Raw genomic sequence first — 22,685 nt, 5'->3', positions numbered from 1 at the left:
CTGCAGAAACAGGTTTGCTTGGTTCCCACGGCCTCCCAAAGCCTCCCTCCTACTGCCTATAATATCTAGCCCGGTGCCATGGATATAGCATGGGTGTGCCATAAAAAATCAATCAGTCAATCATTAAGTGGTTCTCAGATGTAAGCACTGTGCAGAAAACACACCTGTGGGACCTTTTACAAGTGTTGCTTCCCAGGGCCCAACCTGAGTATGAGAACTGCCTTTTTATCAAGTACAGCACGGTAGTCCCTGGATTTCTCATTGTGAAACATCCTGTTCCGTAATTAGCTCTCCCACATTCGTAATTGTTGTGTCTCATTTGATTATGTTTATTTTGACTAGTAATGATAATACCTAATATCTGCATAGTATGATAAATTTGCTAACGTGGTGGAGAAAGGTGAGGTGGGGGAGTACCATCTTTTGGGCTCATATATTCCAGGCACGATGTTAGGATTTTGTAGGTACTTCTACTGACATAACCCTATAAGATAGTTGCTATTAGTATGCCTATTTTTCAGCTGAAGAAACGAAGGCAAGGAGAAGTTAAACAGCGTGCTCGAGGTCACACAGCGAGTCAAGGGGTAGAGTCTGGCCTGAACCCAGCTTTCTGTATGCAAAGACCCTGCTCTTAGCTACAATGTTATCTTGCCTCCCAGAACTTTCAGATTTTCACAGTGACCTACAATAAAAAATATAATCCACTTCTTCTTACACACAGAAATACACACAGATATGTGCAGATGTTTGTGTGTGTATATATTATATACATACATGTAAATTATATATACATGTATACATATATGTACGTTATATACATGCATGTATATAACATATACACATACGTGTCAGTGTATATATATAATATATAATATACACACACGTATATATATAAACAAACAATACTCTGTATGATACCTCTTGGCATTTTCTGTTCATTCAATTTCATATTTTTTAATGTTGCTTTTTAATCCACTAAACTGATTTCATAACCCTCTAAGGGGTCATGACACACAGTTTGAAAAACATAGCAATAAACTTTAAATTCCAAAAGAATAAGGGATATTAGATACTCTAGTTTATAGACCATATGGCCAAAGTCTGTAAGAGAATGACATGCTGAAAATTGACTCCTATGAGCAATCATCTTTCATTCCAGAACACTCTGAGTATTAATAATAGAAATCATTGTAATAATTTATTACATGTTTTGTGCTTTATAATCTTTCAAAACCTTTTCAGATCCAACATCTCTTTTAATATTCACCAAACCTTATGAGATCTAAAAAAAAAAACCCAAAAAACAAAAACCAACATTGATAATATAATATGCTATTTATCTTATTAGTCTGTGGAGTTTAAGGATTTTCATTTCCACCAGGATAGCCTATTGAATTGAAGTATACCCGCTGGAGAATTCTTGACTTCATGGTGTCAGTCTATCACATGGCCAAGATTTGGTCTTTTAAAAAAGTATCGTATTCTAATAAATCTTTCTGTAGAATGAAGTAGCATTGCTGAGGAAATAAACATTTTAATAAATATAAATCATTCTAAAAAACTCAAGAGTAAGAACATATTCATTATCTTTTTGAAAGAAAATAATATCAGCAAACTGCCTGCTCAGGCACAACAGGGAGATCTTTGACCAATACTTTTTGGGTTTCCGTCCATAATCAGTAGGGCTTACAGGTGCTTGGATGGGAGTGCGATCCATTATACACAAAACCAGGCCCGTGCAGCCTCGACTTCCCAGTCGTAGGCCACACACACCCTTTTTCGATAGTGTCAGGCAAAGTTGCTAAAGGGATGGGGACATGATTTCCTGCCCCTTTCATAAATCTGCACATCGACAGGATGGGGCTTTCTTACACGCTGCTTTGGGTAGGCATTTCTCTCCCCATCTCTCCATGGAGACAGAAAATTAGTTCTGTCAAAGTTAATCTGAATGCATTTACAATCAGCCAAGTTTTAATTTTAGTCTGCTTTTGTGATTGCTTCCTTGGATTTGTATAAAGAATTTTCTGATATTTTTAATACCAAATCTTCTGAAACCCAATGTTTTCCCTGTTTTCTAACTCTTACCTATGCCTACAGATCCAAGTGCCCAAAAATTCCATGAAAATTGTCCTGAGGGGAAAATTGTAAGCTGTTCTCTTCAAACATTCATCAACTCCTCTATTATTTAAAAATGATTTCTTCTGTTACTTCTCTTGGACACTGATCCACTTGGTATAGCTCCTTAAAGATCCATCACAACCAAGCAGTATTTTATTCAACACAGGAAAACCGCTTTTCCCCTCAAACACATGTTTAAAGTGTTAGTCTGGGGCGCCTGGGTGGCACAGCGGTGAAGCGTCTGCCTTCGGCTCAGGGCGTGATCCCGGCGTTATGGGATCGAGCCCCACATCAGGCTCCTCCGCTAGGAGCCTGCTTCTTCCTCTCCCACTCCCCCTGCTTGTGTTCCCTCTCTCGCTGGCTGTCTCTATCGAATAAATAAATAAAATCTTTAAAAATAAATAAATAAATAAATAAATAAATAAATAAATAAAGTGTTAGTCTATTCAGTCATTGGCCCTTATATGTAGCAAAAGAGACCTTTCAAAGCATCCAGACATTTATTTTCATTTTACAAATGAGGAAGGTGAAGGGCGCAATCTTCAGACTCCCAGTTAGCCTTCTTTTCTGTCTACCACACCATGAAAAAGCGAAGCTCATGTTTGTAGACTGCCATGCATTGGTATATTCCACATCATAAATAATTTGTAACCACAGTATTATTATTGTGAAAAAATTCATTGAAAGCATCAAAATTCTACAATGAAAAATGAGACGTCGTGTGTGCCCATGCATGTAGGTGTTCTGAAAGGCTTTCTTTGATTACTGTGTAAATGGTAAATAGAACTCCATATAGTTTCAAGTCTGATTCTACCTCTGCTAATTGGATTTTGCTGTATGGATTTAGTAAGCCAATATTCATGTTCTTGAGTAAACATCTCTCAGAATGCGTGCATATGACAAAGCTGATTTTTCTTTTAATTGCTGGAATTGACGACTAAATCACACGTAGCCCAAGTTGACTTTGCAAAAGTAATCTAGGTTATAATGAAAGGACTTTACACTTATTTTAGTATCAGTCTTAGAACTAATGGAAAGAAAACAGAAATGTAAAATCCTAAAGGTCTTCCAAGGGCAGAAATTCATCTCTTTTTCCTGACAGGAATACCCACATTATTCTGAGCCGTTCTGTTTTACATCTAATTCCTAGCTGACAAGTGTCCGTTTTTCGTGCTTATTCATTCGTCACCCTTGTGTTCTCTCTGCCTGCAAGGCGTCCGGCCTGCCTTCTGTCACCTCTGCAAATGATAAAGGATTTGCTTAAAATGTTACCCACCCTCCCCTCACAGAGTAACGTGGAGACATCTGAAATGTGCGGCTGCCTTGCTGGACAGCCCAATATATTCTACGCTCATTACACAACCTGAAAGCTAGAAAAGAGGTTTTATGGCAGAAATTAAAAGGATTTTTCAGGAAGAAGTATTGCCTCGTGGGGGGTTAAATGTGAGATCATTCTAGAAATTACATTAAATTTATATGGAGTTTAAAGCCAAACCATTAAAGTGAAATAATTATCAGGCATTCAATGATGGTTCAGTTAAACCTGTCCCTCGAAGTGCGTGCCTCTGATGTGTGGCCACTATTCTCAGTTAGGAAACACGGATTCTCATAAGATGTGCTTTCATATGGCAGGAATTTGAAATCCATGCCAAAAACGACACTGTATCCTAAGCGTTAGGGCGTGCTGCATTCAGACGCATCGCCCCTTCATGGTGCTGCTGACTTCTGTCACCATAACATTAGGCAAAAGAGCCGGAGGTTCTCGTGATGATCGTGTTGCCAATTCCTGTGCGTCCCTCAACACAGCTTGGCTTGCACTCACCCTTCGTGCCTAAATTTCCCAAACCAATCCTTTCTTCACCCCTCTGAGTCCTTCCCTGGGTTTGTCCTGTTGGCCTCCCAACTACTTAAAACTCTGTTCTCTTAGCGCCTCTGACGCACGTCTGTTTGGTACCTCTCTTGCCTCTTGGTTCATCCATGTCGTTTTGCTGGCAGCCTTTTCTCGGGAACGTTGGTGTCCTGCTTGCGGAACGGTCTTCCCCCTGGTGATGTAAGCTAATCTCTTCCCCGTGCTTCAGCCGTCTCCTAGACAACGAGGCACAAGTCTCCTACGAGGTGGTTTTTTCTAAGGTCTAGGCCACTGGCTCTCAACTTGGGGTGGATTTTGCCCACAGGGGACGTGAGGCATCGTCTGGAGGCATTTATTTTGCCACGGCTGGGAGGGGTGCTTCTGGCTTTTAGTGGCTGGAGTCCAAGGATGCGGCTAAGTATCTTGCTATGCACAGGACAACCTTACAACAGAGAATTCTCCAGTCCCAGCTGTCAGTAGTACTGCGGCGGAGAAATCATGACCTGACTTTATGGCACCGTCCATCTGAATATCCTACGGACACACCAGACTGAACCTGTACCAAAATACATTGCTGTCGCTCCCTTCACTTTCCTGCCTAACCCGGCACTCTTTCTTCTAGTGATGGGACCATCTTAACAACTGCAACAGAATTACTGAGAATATACTATTGTTCTTACCTCCTGGCACCTTCCAAATACCTGAGTCTTCCCGAATGTATGATCTTTTCATTTCTAGACTCTGCCTCCTCCTCTTCCTCTTATTGCTCCCTCCTCCTCACTATCACTAGTTGAGTTCAGGACCCCGTCATCCCTCCTGGTCTCCTCGGATGGGTCCCTAAGTGCCTTCTGTCTCTTTTCCACCACCTCGGTCCATCTATCACAACGAGGGCAATGTGACATCTGATCTCCTTCCTTTGCTTAAAAGCTTTTGGGAGTTTGCCATTCCTCAGCATGGCGAAAGGTGCTTCACAAGTAGACTTCAGCTTACCTTTCTAGTCTTGAGTCTGTCTTACACATCGTCATCTTAAGTACCTAATCAAGTGTCAACCAAAGCATAGGATTAATAAATAGTAAAAGAATTTGTTTTAGCTCTTTGGATACATGTGTCTCACTCTTATTCTTAGCCCTCATTTTGTGATATGCTGATTAATTTAACCAAGAGTGAGTCCGGGGGTTCTTTAATTTGAGAACTAATTCCAGTCATTATGTCTTCACCCTACCCTACATCAGATGGGAGTTTTTCAGAATTTTTTTTTTTTTTTTACAAACAAGGTATATGTTTTCAAGAGCATTTTATCCCATGAAAGTTGTTCATTGTTGCTATTCTTTTGATCAGTATTTGGCGTTTTGCCAGAGTTTTATCTTAATGCAGCTCCAAAACAGAGAGAAGCCGCTGTGGTGTCTGTGCTGCCAGAGTGAGCACAGAGAGAAGCTACCATGTAAGAAGAGACAGAGTAGAAAAGTGTTTAATGTTTGTGCTGGAAGGACACAGATTAACAAAAAGATGTGAGAAAGGGATGTGTGTAATAGCAAAACAGGCACAAATCAAGGCTCAGCAGGTGCTAACGTAGCATTGATGATTTTGCTGTAAGGCTTTGAGTAATTTGATAGCTAAGTTTCTTATATGTAAAATAAGGACACGGTTTTGATCATTTATAAGTTCTAATAATTGTATTTTAAGTGTTTATTTCTGCAATATACTCAATTTCATGATAATCAAATTAGAAGTGGCCTTCTGCCAGAAATTCCATCACATATGGAGAGCCCCTTGTCTTACCTCAAATCACACAGATCCATAGTTTTCTCACAACCCTCGAGCTCTTGAAAGTTTTCTTAGGCCAAAAAATTCAATAAATGGCAAGTATGTAACAATGGATTTTTCTCTGTGTCCATTATTCCAGAAGGTGCTTTCTGATAGCTCCTTGAGAGACCTTAGGGATATCACCTCCAGTCTTTGGGCTTCCACCCATAGTTCAATAGGCTAAAATGGTACTTTTTGATTCTTAAGTCTTTATCAGAGCCATGGCATGAAAGGATAGGAGCATTAATTTATAATCAAAACCAACTGGATAAAATTCCAATAACTTTTCACTGGAAGGAGCTGAAACTGTGCATGTGTGAAATAAAATATTTGGTATGTTTTTCGGTTTTGTTGTTGTTGTTGTTATTGTTAATGTTGCTTCAAAGCTCTATGGCTGGATCATTTATTTTTTAGTTTTGGTGTTTAAAATTATAAACTGATTTCTGATATGTTTGTGTCCACCTATAACAATTTTTAAAAGTCTCCTGCATATATCTTAACAACTATAACTATATAAATATGTGATTAGGCAGTTGGCATATTTGGGCAAAATGACCATTTAATCTTCTAATTGAAGAATGGCTACATAATTACATATGGAGATATTTCTAGACTCATCCCCACAGTTCCTCTTTTTTTGCTTCCTGTTTGAGATACCTCAAGAAGTTACCTTCATTCTTTCAGGACTCCAGCATTCTGTTTCCCACTCTGAAACAGAAACTCCCTCTTGAGTTAAGTTATTGATCAAAAGATCTCAGAATTATTACAATTTCAATAATACCTATTACGAAGAAAGAAAAATATTTGTATATGTAACAGACTCTGTGTGTATAAGTATCATGATAATGGGGCTCTTTTGATTTAAAAAAATGTGATCACCATAATTGATGATCAAGAAATACTAAGGAAATGTAATTAATCAATTTCACTGATTGTGTAAATGAGGTTTTCCAAAGCATTCCATTGAAGATTAAGGTAGAAGCAGTTAATAGCCTCTGAATTTCATGTTTTCCACCACACAGAATATAATAACCCAGATTATGGTACAGTACTAACAACGTGTGGTTAAAAAAATAAAAAGATACATAAAGTACTAAACTGAGGCATTTTTATTGCATTTTCCGTAAATGAACAAATGTCAGTTATTAGTTTTGTCATGTATTTTATTACCTGTGCTTTCCAGATCTACGGAAGACATTTGAGCAGGAACCCCTGGGAAAGGAAGTATCCTTGGAACAGGAAGTCTTGCTCCAGTGTCGACCACCCGAAGGGATCCCAGTGGCTGAGGTGAGTAACAAAAATTCTTTGCATTTTGCAGTTGGCACTCAGTTATTCTAACAGAGGCCTAATCCATGGCTAATGGTGCAGTGAATTAGGGTATGGCATGATGAATGGTTGGTAATGGAGTCCTAACTGCCTGCTGCTGGCAAAATAGATTGATTGGGAACTGATTAATGACTTGGGAGTCAATTAGAATGCCCCACTGGACAAAGCCACAGGCAGCTTGGTTTAATTTTGTCATTCTCTTTCAAGAAATCAGAAACGCTGCTTTATTTTATCTGACACTTATCATATAGAGAGTTGATAAGACAATAATGTACTATCAATTTTATTATTGTTCTTGATCATATGCAAATAATGTAAAAAGGGTGTGTGCGTGTGTGTGTGTGCGTGCACGTGTGTGAGCCTGTGCACCCCACATAGACATTTCCTGTTCCATGGTGTGATCTAAAGGCCATATCTACTCAACGTGAATAAGAACATGCTTGAGAAATAACAAGTGTCAATTAGTTTCCTACCATAAGCTTTCCATCAAGCCCTTCATTTTCATTTTTTGTTTTTGCTAAAACAAAGTCTATTGATTGTTAATGAAGCATGACGAATCAGATACATACCATGTTTTTCATTAGCACCAAACCATACAGTGTCCTTTGAAAATGCCTGTCTACAGGGGATAGGCCTACACGACCAGAAGAGAATACCATGCCCTCCTTGAGCCATTCACCATCATGAAGCATACTTGTTGAGGAAAATCGTCTAATACTGTGTCTTTCATTCGTTAACAAATAACTCTAAACTCTCAAAACTGTTACCTTTTATGATTGTTAGGAGACATCCTAATAGGCATCAGACACTATTGCCTTAGCTAATCTGGTATTCCGTGGGCCCAGAAACACTTCAATTTGACAAGTGACATATATCGCTACCAACTTGTTGGTCCTTGTTAACCCCCAAACTATACTGAGTCCTTTGGAATTTTTACTCTTTATTGCATTTATGGAAAGAGGCATTTTTAATTACCACAATTTGGGCCTGCATATGGGCTCGCTGATTTTTTTTTTTTTTTTGTAAAAATAAGCCCTGAATTATCCCTATCTATGAAATTGCAAAATATTGGCACACCATTGTTCAAAAAATGTTTCATAGTTAGTAGTATATTTACTATTAGATTTCTCATAGTTTTTTAATCATTTGAAGGTTGAAGCAAAGGTGGGAGCTAGCTTAGTTAGCTGGTCTCACAACAAGATGATTAAACATCTGTTTGCGCTTCCTAAATTACTATTAATAATGAATGAATTAGAAATTTAGGCAAGGTTCTTAGAAAACAACTGCATTTTTTTCCCTCTCACAGCCATTTATATCTCTCCATGTGCCAACGCAAAGACTCAAAGTAGCGCTGTTAATGAAATTTTTTGTTTTACTCTGAAAGAAGGGAACTATGTTTTGTCTTGTAGCTGGCATTCCATGGTACTTTCTAGCAGTGCATCGGAGAGACTTTGCATGATTATAGCTGTTTTATCCAACCGCATCAAGACTTTATCTTCCAACACTGATACATAATATGATTTAGTGTGATGAAAGGAAGCAACTCTTCTCTATTCAGTATTTCATTTCACTTATTATAATAGTGCATCTGTCTCCTTAATTGTATTTTTACAAATTCTAATGTAGACCTCCATTAATCTGCCTTAAAGATCAAAATATATTCTGAGTAACATGGGTATCCATAGCCTCATTTTTACCCAACATTTCTTACAGATTAGCTGATCGCTGCAAAGACTTTCAGTGACGAGATCCTAGTAATTTTTTCATTTTTTTAGTCTCTCCAACAAAGTGGTTCACTTTGTCAAGGAGTAAAGATTCATGACTGAAAACTAATTGGCTGTGAATTTTATTTGTATCATCAGTGGGGAAGAGACCAATTAACACTTGGCAAGCTCAAAAATCATATACCCATTTGACATTCAAAGAACTATATTTAATGTGGCTTTTTTTCTTTTATTATTTTTTTTTTTTTGAAGTCAGAAGAGACATCAAACAACCGTGCTCGAGAGCAGCCTAATAAACTCCTAGGTAGATTCCTCCAACACCCTTAGAATCACTAAGATCAGAAAGCTAATAAATACCTTAATGGGACACATTACAACGATCAGTTGCTTAAGAGGGGTAGATCAATGAAAAAGGAAAGGAATGAAATGTAACCTGGTGAATTAAAAGATTGTAAGATTATTTTAATTTATAATAAATGCATTCATTACTTAATATTTAAATTTTTTGAAGAATCTAAAAGCATAAAAATAACATAGAATGAAATATTGAGCTTACAGATCGACTCTTGTGCTTTACCATAAATAAAGTCAGTCCTTCAGGACTGGCCATGCTGGCAAGGGTTTGTGCTTCTTTTGTATCCAAGGCAAACGATTCTAAAAAAACTCTGGTGGTGAATGCTCAATGAATACATGGCTGATCAAATCAATTGATCTTTGTTTTATAAGTATGTGTCTAGCTCCATTGATAATTATTTTCTTCCTCCCATACAAGTCAATAAATTTCTAAAGAACTCTACTAATCTTAAATTACAGTGGTATCACCTTTGATACCAATACTGGCAGAGACATTTCTGAGGTTATAAATACATTTAATATCACCCTATTTTGCCTTTAGTCACCACTGAGAATGCTAAGCTAATTTTCTTACAGAAATCTAGGTGTAAATACAAGCATCACCATTTTCAACTTTTTTACTTTGGGCAAGGTATTTCAGTCCTCTGTACATATGTTTTCTGAATTATAAAATGGAGATAATAATAATAATAATAGTATCTATCCAGAGTGTAGTTTTGGAGTTTAAAGGAGATGGTACATATGAATCACTTAGAACATGTAGAAAGCTCAAGAAACATCAGCCACTTTTCATACTATTGTTATATTATCACCCACTGATTCACAGAAGACTGAATTCAACCTCTTGAATTCAGAATAGTAACTGAGAGCATTGTACCTGTGACGGTGCTGTGGGGCAGGCAGAGATGAAACTTCTGTCCTATGAAGAACCACTACCAATATGCCCTCCTGTATTCTCTAGCCAGGGCTTTGGTTAGAGTCCATGAGTGCTACAAATGAAGATAACACTGTAAGCTTTAAATAAGGAGAGGCCCTCATTTATGTAAATATATACTTAAAAAAAAAGATTGATTAATTGATTTAAGAGTGGGGGGGGCAGAGAGAGGGAGAGAGAGAGAATCTGAAGCAGACTCTCCACTGAGTGTAGAGCCCCACATGGGGCTGGATCCCAGGGCAGTGAGTTCATGACCTAAGCCAAAACCAAGAGTCAGTCGCTCAACCAACTGAGCCACCAGGTGCCCCATATGTAAATGTTCACTTTACAAATGACCTGTTAATGGAAATATCTACAGCAAATCACGACATGCTGCTGTCCTTTTTTTCTGATTTTTAAAGTTACTGTTGTCCACTTAGTCATCATGGTCCCAAGACATTGGAGCAGCCCACATATTTTATTTCAGAGAGGAAATCTGGGCTGAGGCTACTGTTGGTAGTTCTCCCTTTCAGAGCCAAAGGAAGGAGAGTGACAAAGTTTCAGAGGAGGAAGAGGCCAATCCAGATTTCTTGTACTCCCATCTCTACAGGTGGTGACCCTTTTGACTAAGAACTCACCTTAATACTTATTGGGTAAAAAAATGTATATATATTCTGTGGGCACCCCAGGATAAATTTAGCGCATGGGTAGGCTTGGCACTCCCTCCTCTGATCTTCTTGCCAAGCCCTTCTTTTATATCTATTTTCTTTATTTAAAATATTTAACAGCTATACAACTTCCTTAGCACGGGGCAGACTCGGAAGGCCTTATGCTGTGTTGGGTATTAACCCTTTAGGTGTTGAATCAGAGGGTGGAGCCGGGAGCCACCCAGTATTGAGACGGAAAGGGGGAGCACTCAGTTACTTCGGAGCACGTACAGAATTATTTCAGAATTTAACACCTGGTATGGATGAACCAATGAGGCTGGTCCCTATATACAATGATTTTCTATAGCCCCAACTACTGCTTGTGTTGAAATATATCTGTTGACTCCTTTGCCTGCCTAAATTGTGAAGAAATAAGGAGCAAAAAGGGGTTTTGCTCGTGTTTTATCTCTAATACCAGCAGACTGAATCTACTTAGTAGATTCTCTTACTATATTTAATTAATGTAGTCAGGAAAGAGTCTCTGTTGGCTCTGGCTACTTTCAGGAAATGGAGATGGAACTTTCCAAAAGAAGGATGTTTGTCACCCCTGAAGATGGAACCTTACTGAGAGAACTCAGTGTGAGGTGAGGGGATCCAATAAGCGGAAGCCTGAGGGCAAAGTTCCAACCCAGTAGGACCAGGAGGGAAAAAAGGGGGGGGGGGGGCATTGTAAGTTACTTTAGTTCAAGGAGTACAGGGAAGGTTAATAATACTCATGTTAAAATTAAGAGTAGACTAGAAGAGAGAAAGAAAAACAATTACCAGAAACACTCTAAAATGGTATTGGCAGCTATCTTAATAACTTTTTTGCTAGGACCAAGCCAAAAATATAATGTCTTTCTTACATTTCTGGGAATGCGTGCCTCCCTTTCAATGGACGAGCTCCCCCATCTCCCTAAACAATCCAGAAAATTAAGACACCTACAAATGGGTGCACATTGCTCCCGTGGTATCATAGCTGCACTCTGTGAAATGAATCCCTCTTTGCTCATCTTAGTTTATGCCTAAAAAATGTTGCTGTCACATGGTGAGCCAGAAATACACTCAGAGATACTTTATTTCATCAGATTATCTCTTTTGGAGAGTACTGGGATCAAAACGTCAATGGATACAGGATTTGTTGGCATGGCAGTAGGAGCAAAACTGAATTTTTCACTAAAACCTGTGATTTGTATCACCTTTAACAAGGGGATAATTGCTTCTCTAATTATAATTGAGCTATTTCTCATAGGAGTTTAATTGGAGGAACAGGGCACAATGTTCAACTTATTGACCCAGTTGTGCTTAGAAACAGTCATCTTATTTATCAACATTTGCATCGCTAATTAGCAAGTGGGAAAATATGGGTTGAAGTGCAAAAGAATAGATTATTTTGCAGAGTTTAGTCTTGATAAACAGGGAAAAGATTTTTTTTTTTTTTAAGCTAATACTGCCAGGGCAAAAAGCTGCTGGCAGCTGGAGGCTCCGCCGAAAGTGCAGCATCAGGTGGCACACCATCTAATTGATTATTAATGTGGCCGCTGAACATTTTGTTTCGTGAGAGGCGTGCGTGTTTCACGGCCGTTCCCTCGTACCTGGAACTTCATGTTGATGATTTCCATGCAGGTGCATTGTCTTCCGAGCGGTGCTTTATATTCTTTGCAGGAGAAAGAGCTTTAGAGAGAAAAGAAGAGTTTGAATACAGATTTGGGGAGAGCTCCTGCTCTCAGTGCCCGGTAGTATCTGTTGGGGTTTTCTCCTAGCATGGGCGGAGCAACAAGAAGGAGTTTTTATTACGAGCTGACTCTCGGCCTCACAAACGTTTTGCACAAGCATTAGGTTCCCTGATCAGTAGTCAGCTTGCACGCTTTGCATTGGTTCATTCAAAAGTTGTCGACATCCCCTCTTTATCATAGTTACCCCATATGTTTTTCTTCCAGTATCTGCCTCTAATAATTATACACAGTGATCACCATAAGCCCAAGTAACCATGTAAACCAAGTTAAAAATAATAATAAAGTTAAATGATGCCAACATAATTTTTAAAGAACAATAAGAAATCATGAACCTTTTCTGGACTTACGACACGTCTGTGGCTTGACTTAAGTACATACGTAGCGGTTCCTTTGTGCTATAGTTCAACATATACTTTTTATTTTTTAATTATTAATTCCTTGATTCAAGAAATATTTATTGTCTACTCACTGTGTGCTGGATACTTTTCTAGTATCTGGGAGATACAGGTCAGCCAAAGTCCCTAGCGGGTTAAAAAAGAATAAAGGACTAAACAGGAATAGAAGTAAATGGCCAAGATACCGTCTGATAATTGAGAGTGAAAGGAAATAAGACAAGGTCATGTTGAGAGGTTGATGGTTGTTGGGGGTTGGAAGTCTCTTTGGAGTCAAGGAGAATGTGTCTGCAGAGGCACTATCCGACCTGCGGTCTGAGTGACAGGAAAGAGCCAGTCGTGAAAAGATTTGGGTCAGGACGTTCCAGGCAGGGGGAGCAAAATACGCTCAGGAGTGGATGTGGCTATAGATTTAAAAAGAGGCCAGTGGCTCAGAGACACAGTGACGCCGTGAGGAGGGCAGAAAGACCTTCAGTCAGAGGCAGGAGGACGAGTTTGTGGACTGGACGTATCTCCGAACGCATGAAAAGCCATTGGAGATTTCAAGTACAGAATTGTCATGTTGGGATATATATGTTTTTCAAAGATCATTCTCACTGCTGCATGGAAAATTGATTTTAGTAGAGTAAGAATGAAAGCAGGGACCCGTCTAGGGGACCTTGCCTTAACACAAGCAAGAGAAGATGGCTGCTTGTCTTAGGGTAGAAGTAAAAGACATGGAGAGAGATGGAGAAATAAAGGACATACTTTAATTTCTGTGAGGACAAAAAATTCTGAACATGATTTTTAACTTTGATTTTACTCAATGAATAAAACCCAGAAACTATTTGGTGTTTCAGGAGAAGGGAAAATCTTCCATGCTAAAGTGCAGCGGATCCACTAGAGTGAGCTTTTCTCAGGTGACCTAAAATCACTCATCAACAGGCCTCAGCTGTTTTCAAATACAGTCTCCCTTGGTGGCGCTTCAGCACCAGGCAATGACCTAGACTGTGTCTTTAATCACAGGGCAAGATGGTCTTTTATTTCCATGACCTTTATTTCTTGAGAAAAGTATATGTTTCTTCAATAAGTGCTCTTGCTTTGGAATTTCTTTCAGTGAGCCCCTCCATATGCTTAGAGGCACTATTTACTGTAAACTCACTGGGGGTGATAAAAAGCCATCCTAGAGAGCAGAAAGCCAGTATTTTCTAAAGGTGGCCAGACTTAGTAAGAGAGTCCCACTCTTATTTGGTAAGTAAGAAGAAATGCTGCGAGTTTCTTACCCTGAAAGGCAAATTTGTAGGGTGGCTCAGTCGTTAAGCATCTGCCTTCGGCTCAGGGCATGATCTCGGGGTCCTGGGATCGAGCCCCGCATTGGGCTCCTCTGCTGGGAGCCTGCTTCTTCCTCTCCCACTCCCCCTGCTTGTGTTCCCTCTCTGTCTGGCTGTCTCTCTCTCTCTGTCAAATAAGTAAATAAAATCTTAAAAAAAAAAAAAAAAAAAGACTGGTTAGGAACGAACCATCTACTCGTCAATTTATGGTTGCTTCACCCTGAAAAAATTAGCATTTTAAGAACATTTCAGTGCCATTTTGCTGTCGTGGAAGAGATTACTAGATAGAATCATTCTACTTTGGGCATTTTTGGTGGTTGTCACTATTAGTTAATTTAGTAGTTCATTAGGTCAGTGTGCTTTTATCTTCTCATAGTTGAACTTAGGCTTTAGGAATGAAAGTTTTCAGATTTCAGGACAAGTTTGCCTCCGCAGTATGGTCTGTGTACATTCAGCTCTCAAAAGCAATGAGCCAGACATATGTGCAATTAAGGGAGTGTTTCCTCAATAGGAAAACAAATTCCTTTCTTAGCAAATCCCTTCCCTTTGCAGAAGTTACAACTGAGCAAAATGTCACTACATTTTCCACATGCTTTTTTTAATTCTTTGGCTTTCTCTTTTTCTTTTTTCTTTTTTTTTACAATTGTCTAAGGATACAATTTCAGCATGCTTGAAGACCAATGCTTTTTTTTAAAGATTAAAAACACGCTTTCACAAACCCATTGAAACGTACAAAGTATTTTGGACAGTAGTCAACACAGAAGTGAATAAGCATCTTATTTTATTGCAAATCTGACAGACAAATGGATGCATAAACAAAGTAGCCTCTATTCTTGACAATAGAGAACATCTGGAACAATCTCTCTACAATAGCTATGGGGGTGGTAGGAGGTGGAGGGAGAAAGCTCTTGTCTTTGTGCACACTTTTTTTTTCTTTAATGGCCTTTTGCTCCTTGTTTTTTAAGGCACTTTTTAGCCACAACTTTTACGGGTAAAGAACGTTTGTTTGCATCCTATAATGAAGACTTCCTTAGTCATGCAAGAGATGGTGAGAAATCAAAAGAAAATAATTCTGGGATTTCAAACTCTGGAGCAATTGGAGCCAAACCCTACGTGGTAAAAGTCTCCAGAAGGCTATTAGCTATGGACATCTTCTAGAATTGCCAAGGCCTTACTATTCAAAGCGTGATGCATAGATGATCTGTATTGACATGACCTGGGAACTTCATAGGAAGGCAGAATCTCAAGCCCCACCCCAGGCCACTTAATCAAAGTCTGTATTTTAGCAAGAACATTAGAACCAGTCTGAATGTAGTCCTGGTTCTCCAACGAGAATGCCCATTGGGATCACCCGGGAATTGGTAGGATGTGCAGCCTGGCTATCAAGATTTTTAATACCCCCCCCCCCAGTGATTCTAAAATCCAACCAAATTTGAGAACCACTGCTCTAAAGGGCAGGATTAAAACATATACAAGAAAACCTTCAAACTTGTCACTTCTAAACTGGTCAGTAAAACTTGGCAGACTCCCAGCTTCTAGCTACTGCTCCTTCTAGAAGCTTAGCTTGGCTCAGTGTGCACTTGGTAATCACCCCTAATTGCTTTTCGCATTTGTTTGATTAATGTACCTCATCTGATGACACTGGGCTGAATCTCCATTCTCTTAGGTGCATACACTTCTCAACTCCGTGGTATCGTTCTCGATCTTGCTGTTCTGACTCGAGGGGCTCCAGTTTGAGTTCAACAGAGTAACCTTTTCTGATAGATGTGGGTTTTTCTAGCTAATGGTTGCTGGACTCACTTTTCATGTTGGGCGGCATGTGGCAGTTTCTCTGTTAATTAGAACAAATGTGCCAATTATGTTAATGTTTCTCCCGATACCAATCAGTGAATAATTAGACACAACACATCTGTCTTTCACAGGGGAGTCGAATAAGAAAAAAAAAACTGCAAGGTGCTTTGTTCTTTATTATTGACATATATGATTAGGCAATTCCTTAACCAATCACATTGTTAACAAGTTCATGTATCTAAAAGGCAAAGGGTGCCAGTAGCTATTTGGGGAGAAGCTGAGCTCCTCTCATTGTTAGCAATTTTATGACCAAAGCCCAACTATCTCTAAAAAGATCTCTGTAAAGAATTTAATTGATCTTTCCTTCCTTCTTTTTTTTTAAATTTCATTGTCCTGTCAGTAAAATGCAGGTATGTCATTTTCCCTGAACTACAAAAAGTAACACGTTCTTAAGTAGAAGTATTTAAAAGTCTCAGAAAGGATTCAGCTTTATATTGATAGAAAAGATCACACTGAAGGAAATCACAAAACTCAGCCTATAGGATTATGTTGAAGGTGTTGTAAAGATATGTAAGTCACCATCAGATTTATAATTTGTTATAATTTCTGCTTAGGTGTCTCCATGTACCTTAACTTTGGAGCTTTCTGATTATTAGAAAAATTTATTTTGCTTCTGTTGTTGTTTTATTGGCACTTGTGGCCCACATGTGACGTGGTTCTACAGAGATGGGGTTTAGCCAAACTATTTCCTGATACAAGTAATGCCTCTACCCTTGTGTTGATTCTGGCGGTATGGAGAAGAGACGTGTGAAGCCAAAACATTAGTCTTCCTGAAGAAAGTCAGAGCATATTTTAGATAACATAAAGCTTTACATAAAGCTTTTTGTTTAGTGTATGTACACTCTAGCAAATATGGCTCATGTTCCTAATGTTTAATAATATTCAACTATGGGGCGCCTGGGTGGCACAGCGGTTAAGCGTCTGCCTTCGGCTCAGGGCATGATCCCGGTGTTGTGGGACCGAGCCCCACATCAGGCTCCTCCGCTATGAGCCTGCTTCTTCCTCTCCCACTCCCCCTGCTTGTGTTCCCTCTCTCGCTGGCTGTCTCTCTCTGTCAAATAAATAAATAAAATCTTTAAAAAAAATATTCAACTATGTATTTTTATCATCTAAAGGTAAAACATCATCATTGTTGTTACAAAATCTATATCATTGTGGTTTCAAACATATTGTCTCCATTGTTCTTTTAAAAACAGTTGGTCAGAAAATAAGAATGGAATTCAGATTGTAAATTATTTTTTCTTACTGTGGCACTGATTTGCTTAAACAAAATGTAGAAACAACTGAGAGCAAACATTTACTATATTTGGAAATACTTCTGATTGCTAATACTAGTTAGTGCCAGGCATTCCTAAAAAGCCCCTGAAATATGCATCATCCTGGATATGTTCTCTCTGCTCGGGAGTTGGAAAGGATGAGGCAACAAGGAGGAGAACATGGTTGTTGATTTATTTTTATTACATCATTTTATCCAAATATTTGTGTTTTATTTTTTAATAGTAAAACATGAACATAGTTAGGCTTTACACAATGTTAGTAGCAAACCATGAAACAAATTACTAAAGATAAATAACGTTTGGAAAATAATTATTTTGTATAAATGAGTACCCCACTTTACTCTTAACATTAGAAGTTTAGGGCTCTGTCTTAGGTAGCTTAGCTTTTATGCTTCTTAATTAGAAAGAGGGGAGAGGAGTGGATGAATGTGGGAAGTCAAGATTAAACTGGAGATTATAACTTATCCCATATTTAATTATGAGCTATGAATGGGTAATCCATTGGGAATGGTAATCCACTTTTCTCTGCCTTTGCTGATGATATAAATCAAAAAATTAAATTTAAACTGAAGAATAAAGTTTTTAGGGTGGAGAGTTGAAACATGAGGTTGTTGAATGCTGAAATGGCTGTTCAGAAAACATTGTGCAAGCCTAAGCCGTTGACAAATGATCTCCATGTTTTGCTGCAAAACCTTTTTTTTTCCATGACAGCACTTATATAGCCAATAGTTCTGAATTTTATAAAATATCAGTAACAGTAAAGCTATAAAACCATGCATCCAGGAGCCATAAAAAAAAGTTGATTCTTAAATCACACCACACACAGGAAGGGATGGCAGTTTTATACATCTTTTCTGGGAACACACAATATGGGGTCAATATGCTCCAGTCCTGAAACTTATAATCAAATTGGGAATAACTCATCTTCATTAATAAAATCATGTTAGTGTTTTGAGAACTCTCTGCCAGACTGAAGACATCAATAGAACTGAAAGACTTAACTGTTGGAGGGATTTCTAAACATTTTATCCTCCTGGAAGAGCTGGGAACCAGTTCTCATATAGGAAGGCTAGAAATATGACCTCTCTTCTGGTACATACACTAGAAGGGATTGAGGCTGTAAATAAGGGGAAACTTTCCTCACTGGGAGAGTTGTATGGATGAAGACTCATAAACTAATACCAATAGCCCTATGCAGTGCAAAATTGAAAGATTTCTCCCAGTTTTTTTTTCCTGATTAGTAATATGAATATGAAGATATGTACTTCTTAATAGAGACACTAAGGAACACAGAATCATCAACACTTAAAATGCATTTATTCAGATAAAGCTCTGTTTGGGGTAAACTCAGTCTTAGAGAAGAAGCAATTAAATTAAATTTGTTGCTTGCCTCCTAATTCCAGGTGCTTTCCCTTCCATATCTCATTAAATCCTCCTACAACACTGGGAGGGGCGGTCCTTTCCTCTGTACATGTGAGCATCGTGCTTCTGGGAGCTTCCAGCCTGCACAAGGCTGCAAACTTAGCAAGTGGGAGGACCTGGTTACAGAGCCAAGTCTGGCAACTCCAAAGTCCAAATTTTGTCCTATAATTAAAAAAAAAAAAATTATTGACTGTATGTTTTGGAAATTCAGTTCATTAAAATGACACAAATTGTATAAGCTTTATTTGATTGATTTTCATGAGCTGATCAGATAGTATCCAAAGATGTTTTTTGGGAAAAGTCATTTATTTTAAAAAGTGTTAGATCATCTCATCAATTTTTCACAAGTAGAATAAACATGTTGATTTGTGTTGTTTGTTGTTATTATGTACACGCACTTCATTAAAAAAATGAAAATTTTAGAATATGAAAGAAAAATTAAACAACTTCTGGCCCATTTTTTCAGAACATCTCAGTGATTTTTAAACATATTTAATTTGGTGATGTTCCAGAATTTTTTTCTAAAATATTTCCCTAAAATGAAATTAATTGGTATGAGATATATATATATATTTCCAGGTCACATTTTTTGTTCTTTTTTTTTGCTTGTTTATCACAGTACTGCTCTTAGTTCTGTGACAAGCAGTATTTTGCAGTACTTAGAAGTCATATTTCAGCTTCTAGAAATCATAAATATATGCATTGCTAAGAATCAATAGAATCCAACATTGTGATTGTCTGAAACTTTAGAAGTCGTAATTATTAAATATTTTGTCTAATTTCTAGCACCTGCAATAATTCTTAGTGCATAGTAGCTATTCAATGGATACTCAGTGAGTAAACTAATTTTAAGTAGATCCGACTGACTTTTATTTTCCTGTGCGGTCATGTTTTTGTTTCTTCTCTCTGAATGTGGCTACGTATCTCAATTGAGGGAATGCTTCTTTACATAAACTTTCCACTTTTTAGTAACAGCTTATTTTCTATATGGGTACTCATCCATGCCTCTGTTCATATATTCTTTCATTCATTCATTGATTCATTCTTTCATTCATTCATTCATTCATTCATTCTTTCACTACACTTCAGCATGAAGGCTTTATTTCTCCTTCTCAAACAGTGGCGTTTGTAACTGATCTTCCCTGTACCTAGAACCCCTAGCTCAGTATGATTGGCTCTTTCTATATATCCATGTTCTAGTGCTTAGTTAGGTCTGCAGAGAGGCCTTCCCTATCATCTAAAACAAGAGTCAGCAAACTATAGCCTGCCCGCCAAATATGGCCCACCACCTGTTTTTGTAAATAAAGTTTTATTGGAACACAACCATGCTCGTTCATTTACATATTGTCTATGCCTACAGTTTAGAAACCTTGGCACATAAAGCCTAAAATACTTAGTATATGACCCTTCACAGAAAATGTTTTCTGACTTCTGATCTACAATACTGTATAACACTGATTTTTTTTTTCCTAGCCCTAAGCACCATTGAAATTATCCAATGTATTTATATTGCTTATGTATTGCCTTCTCCCTTGGGAATCGCTTGGAGGGCAGTCTTTGTGTGGTTTATTGATGCATCCCAGGTACCAGGAATAGTGAAGTCACACAGTAGATACTCAGCTGATATTCACTGGGTAAACAATAAATAACATTTTGAACATCTCTGCTAGGATACTGTGCTAGATACTGTGAACACAAAACCAAACGGATATATTCAGAGATGTTCAAAATGTATCACATTGGAGATATCATATACACATACGTAATCATGTTCTGAAGAACTCCCCGGCACAAACTTTACACAAATCATTACAGTACCGTATGATAAATGATTTGATAAGATTGCTTCAGCTGCACAGAAAAAGGAAAACAGACTTTAAAGGCTTCAGAACGAAAGTGTCTTCTGAGATGAATATTGAAGAACAGGTGAGTTCTCTCAGCAGAAAAGCAGAGAAAGGCATTCTGGCTAAAGTGACAGAAAATGCCGTGAGTGGCCATGTTAGTGTTGATCACACGCTAAGGAAACTTCGGGAAGTTCAGTATGTCTTGAGAGTAGTATTAAGTGATCGAGGTGAAGCTAGAGCAATAATTGAGGACACTTGTAAAAGATTTCATGTGAGGTTTGGATTTTAACCTAGACACAATGACACAGTGGAGAACATTTTAATTGAAGCTACTGGTTTTTTTTTGGTGGGGGGGTGTTTTGGTTTTTTTTTAAAGATTTATTTATTAGACAGAGAGAGACAGCCAGAGAAAGAGGGAACACAAGCAGGGGGAGTGGGAGAGGAAGAAGCAGGCTCCCAGCAGAGGAGCCTGATGTGGGGCTCGATCCCATAACGCCAGGATCACGCCCTGAGCCGAAGGCTCAAGGCTGAGCCCCCCAGGTGCCCCTGAAGCTACTGTTTTTAAGATTTATTTTTTAGTAAGAATTGTTAGAATTAAAATAGTATCACAGTACTTAAGAGCAGGGGTACAGAAAAGGGGCCAAGTTTGAAAGAACAATTTAGGCACCATCCATAACTGAATAGAGTGGTTTTGAAGAAAGCAGTGAGGATTCCCAGAAGCTCTGAGTTTAGGATTGGGAGGATGACGACTCCATAATAAAACAGAAAACCAGGAGGACCACGTTTCTAGAGGCTGGAACGATGTGAGGAGATAATTGAGATCAATTCAGCACATGTTCTGCAATTCGGATTTGTTGAGCATTCAGATGGAGTTATCGAGAAAGCAATTGCAAGAACGAACAGGAGGACTGGAGTGAATGATTTCTGAGTGAAGAGCATGAGAGGGAAGGAGACCGCCAGCGCACACAGGCCAGGGGTTTGCAGACCCGGCCGAGCACTAGCATTAGCCGAGGAGCTTTTAAAACCCCAGTGCCTGGGCCCTCCGTAAGCCCAGTTCACCAGAACCTCTCTGCAGGTGGGGCCCCGGCGGGAGCAGGTCTTAACACCTCCCCGGGTGATTCTGATGCGCAAAGTTGGGAACCACCGCCATAAAATTAGAAGGAGAGAAAATGAAGGAGCCTTGCAGAGAACGATGTGAACTATGGCGGATAAACTAAAGGGACCAGGGAAAGAGGTTTGAGGAAGAACCGTGAGTTACGAGGCCTGAGAGGCGTAGGGAAAGACGATGCTGTTGGCTTGTTGGATGGGGCAGCGAGGGAGGCCGCTGGTCACCTCTGAAAGTGCAGTTGGAGTGGTGAGCGTGAATGCAGACAGCACTAAGTTGAAGGGTCAGCGGGCAGATGAATGGATGAGGACAGTTTAGCCGCCAAGGGAGAGAGGAGGCAGAAGCGCAGGGGAGAAGAGCAGGCCTGTCCCAGAGTCATTTCCTTGTTGGTTGGCATTTTAGGATGGATAGGAGACATGTGCGTGTTTGTGGGCGACCTGACACACTCAGAAGGAGGGAAGGGCTTTGAGAGGAGTTTATATCTTTTGGTCTTATTTGGTCTGTTAAAAAAAAACAAAAACAAAAACAAAAAAAGACATATGTTATCTGCTTAGATGAAGGAAGATCACAAAAATATTGAGTCATGTGTTGATGACCTGGGGCCTCAAGAAGTCAGAGGGGGACAAAGTGAGCGGTGAGTGCGGCTCCCCAGTGCACGGTTCTGCGAGACGGAGGTGGGAATGGCCTTGCAAGTGGGCCAAACGCCTTCTGCAGAAACTTGCTCTTTTTCCAAGTTCCTAATATTTTTCACTAGAGGAAGATGACCTTATTTGTGTTTGTCTTCTCTTGATTGAATGTTGAACAAGGTCTCACAATATGAAGATTGCCCTTTACAGAGCTATCTCACGTTGCTCAGCACCCTTGCCACAGAGCATGTTGCCTAAGAAAATACCAGACCACGGAGCGTTCAGTTAGATTTAACACAGGTGAGTCATAGCATATGGATGTGTGCACATAGGAGGCTTTTTTAAGGAC

General features: G+C 39.0%; 1 protein-coding gene across 4 annotated transcripts in view; it reads left to right on the top strand.

The window, feature by feature from the left end:
• The window catches only part of UNC5C (unc-5 netrin receptor C), a 342,899-nt gene that overhangs the window by 237,879 nt on the left and 82,335 nt on the right, over nt 1–22,685 (top strand). For all 4 annotated transcript variants that reach the window (XM_048211818.2, XM_026509692.4, XM_057309522.1 and 1 more), the window contains exon 4: nt 6,954–7,057. In XM_048211818.2, coding sequence (XP_048067775.1) covers nt 6,954–7,057 — 104 coding nt within the window. The remainder of the gene's footprint in view (nt 1–6,953; nt 7,058–22,685) is intronic.

This window comes from Ursus arctos, unplaced genomic scaffold (genome assembly GCF_023065955.2).
Source record: "Ursus arctos isolate Adak ecotype North America unplaced genomic scaffold, UrsArc2.0 scaffold_9, whole genome shotgun sequence".
NCBI classification, from domain to species: domain Eukaryota; kingdom Metazoa; phylum Chordata; class Mammalia; order Carnivora; family Ursidae; genus Ursus; species Ursus arctos.
The sequence above is the reverse complement of the archived record's forward strand: the minus strand, read 5'-3'. Positions and strand labels throughout refer to the sequence as shown.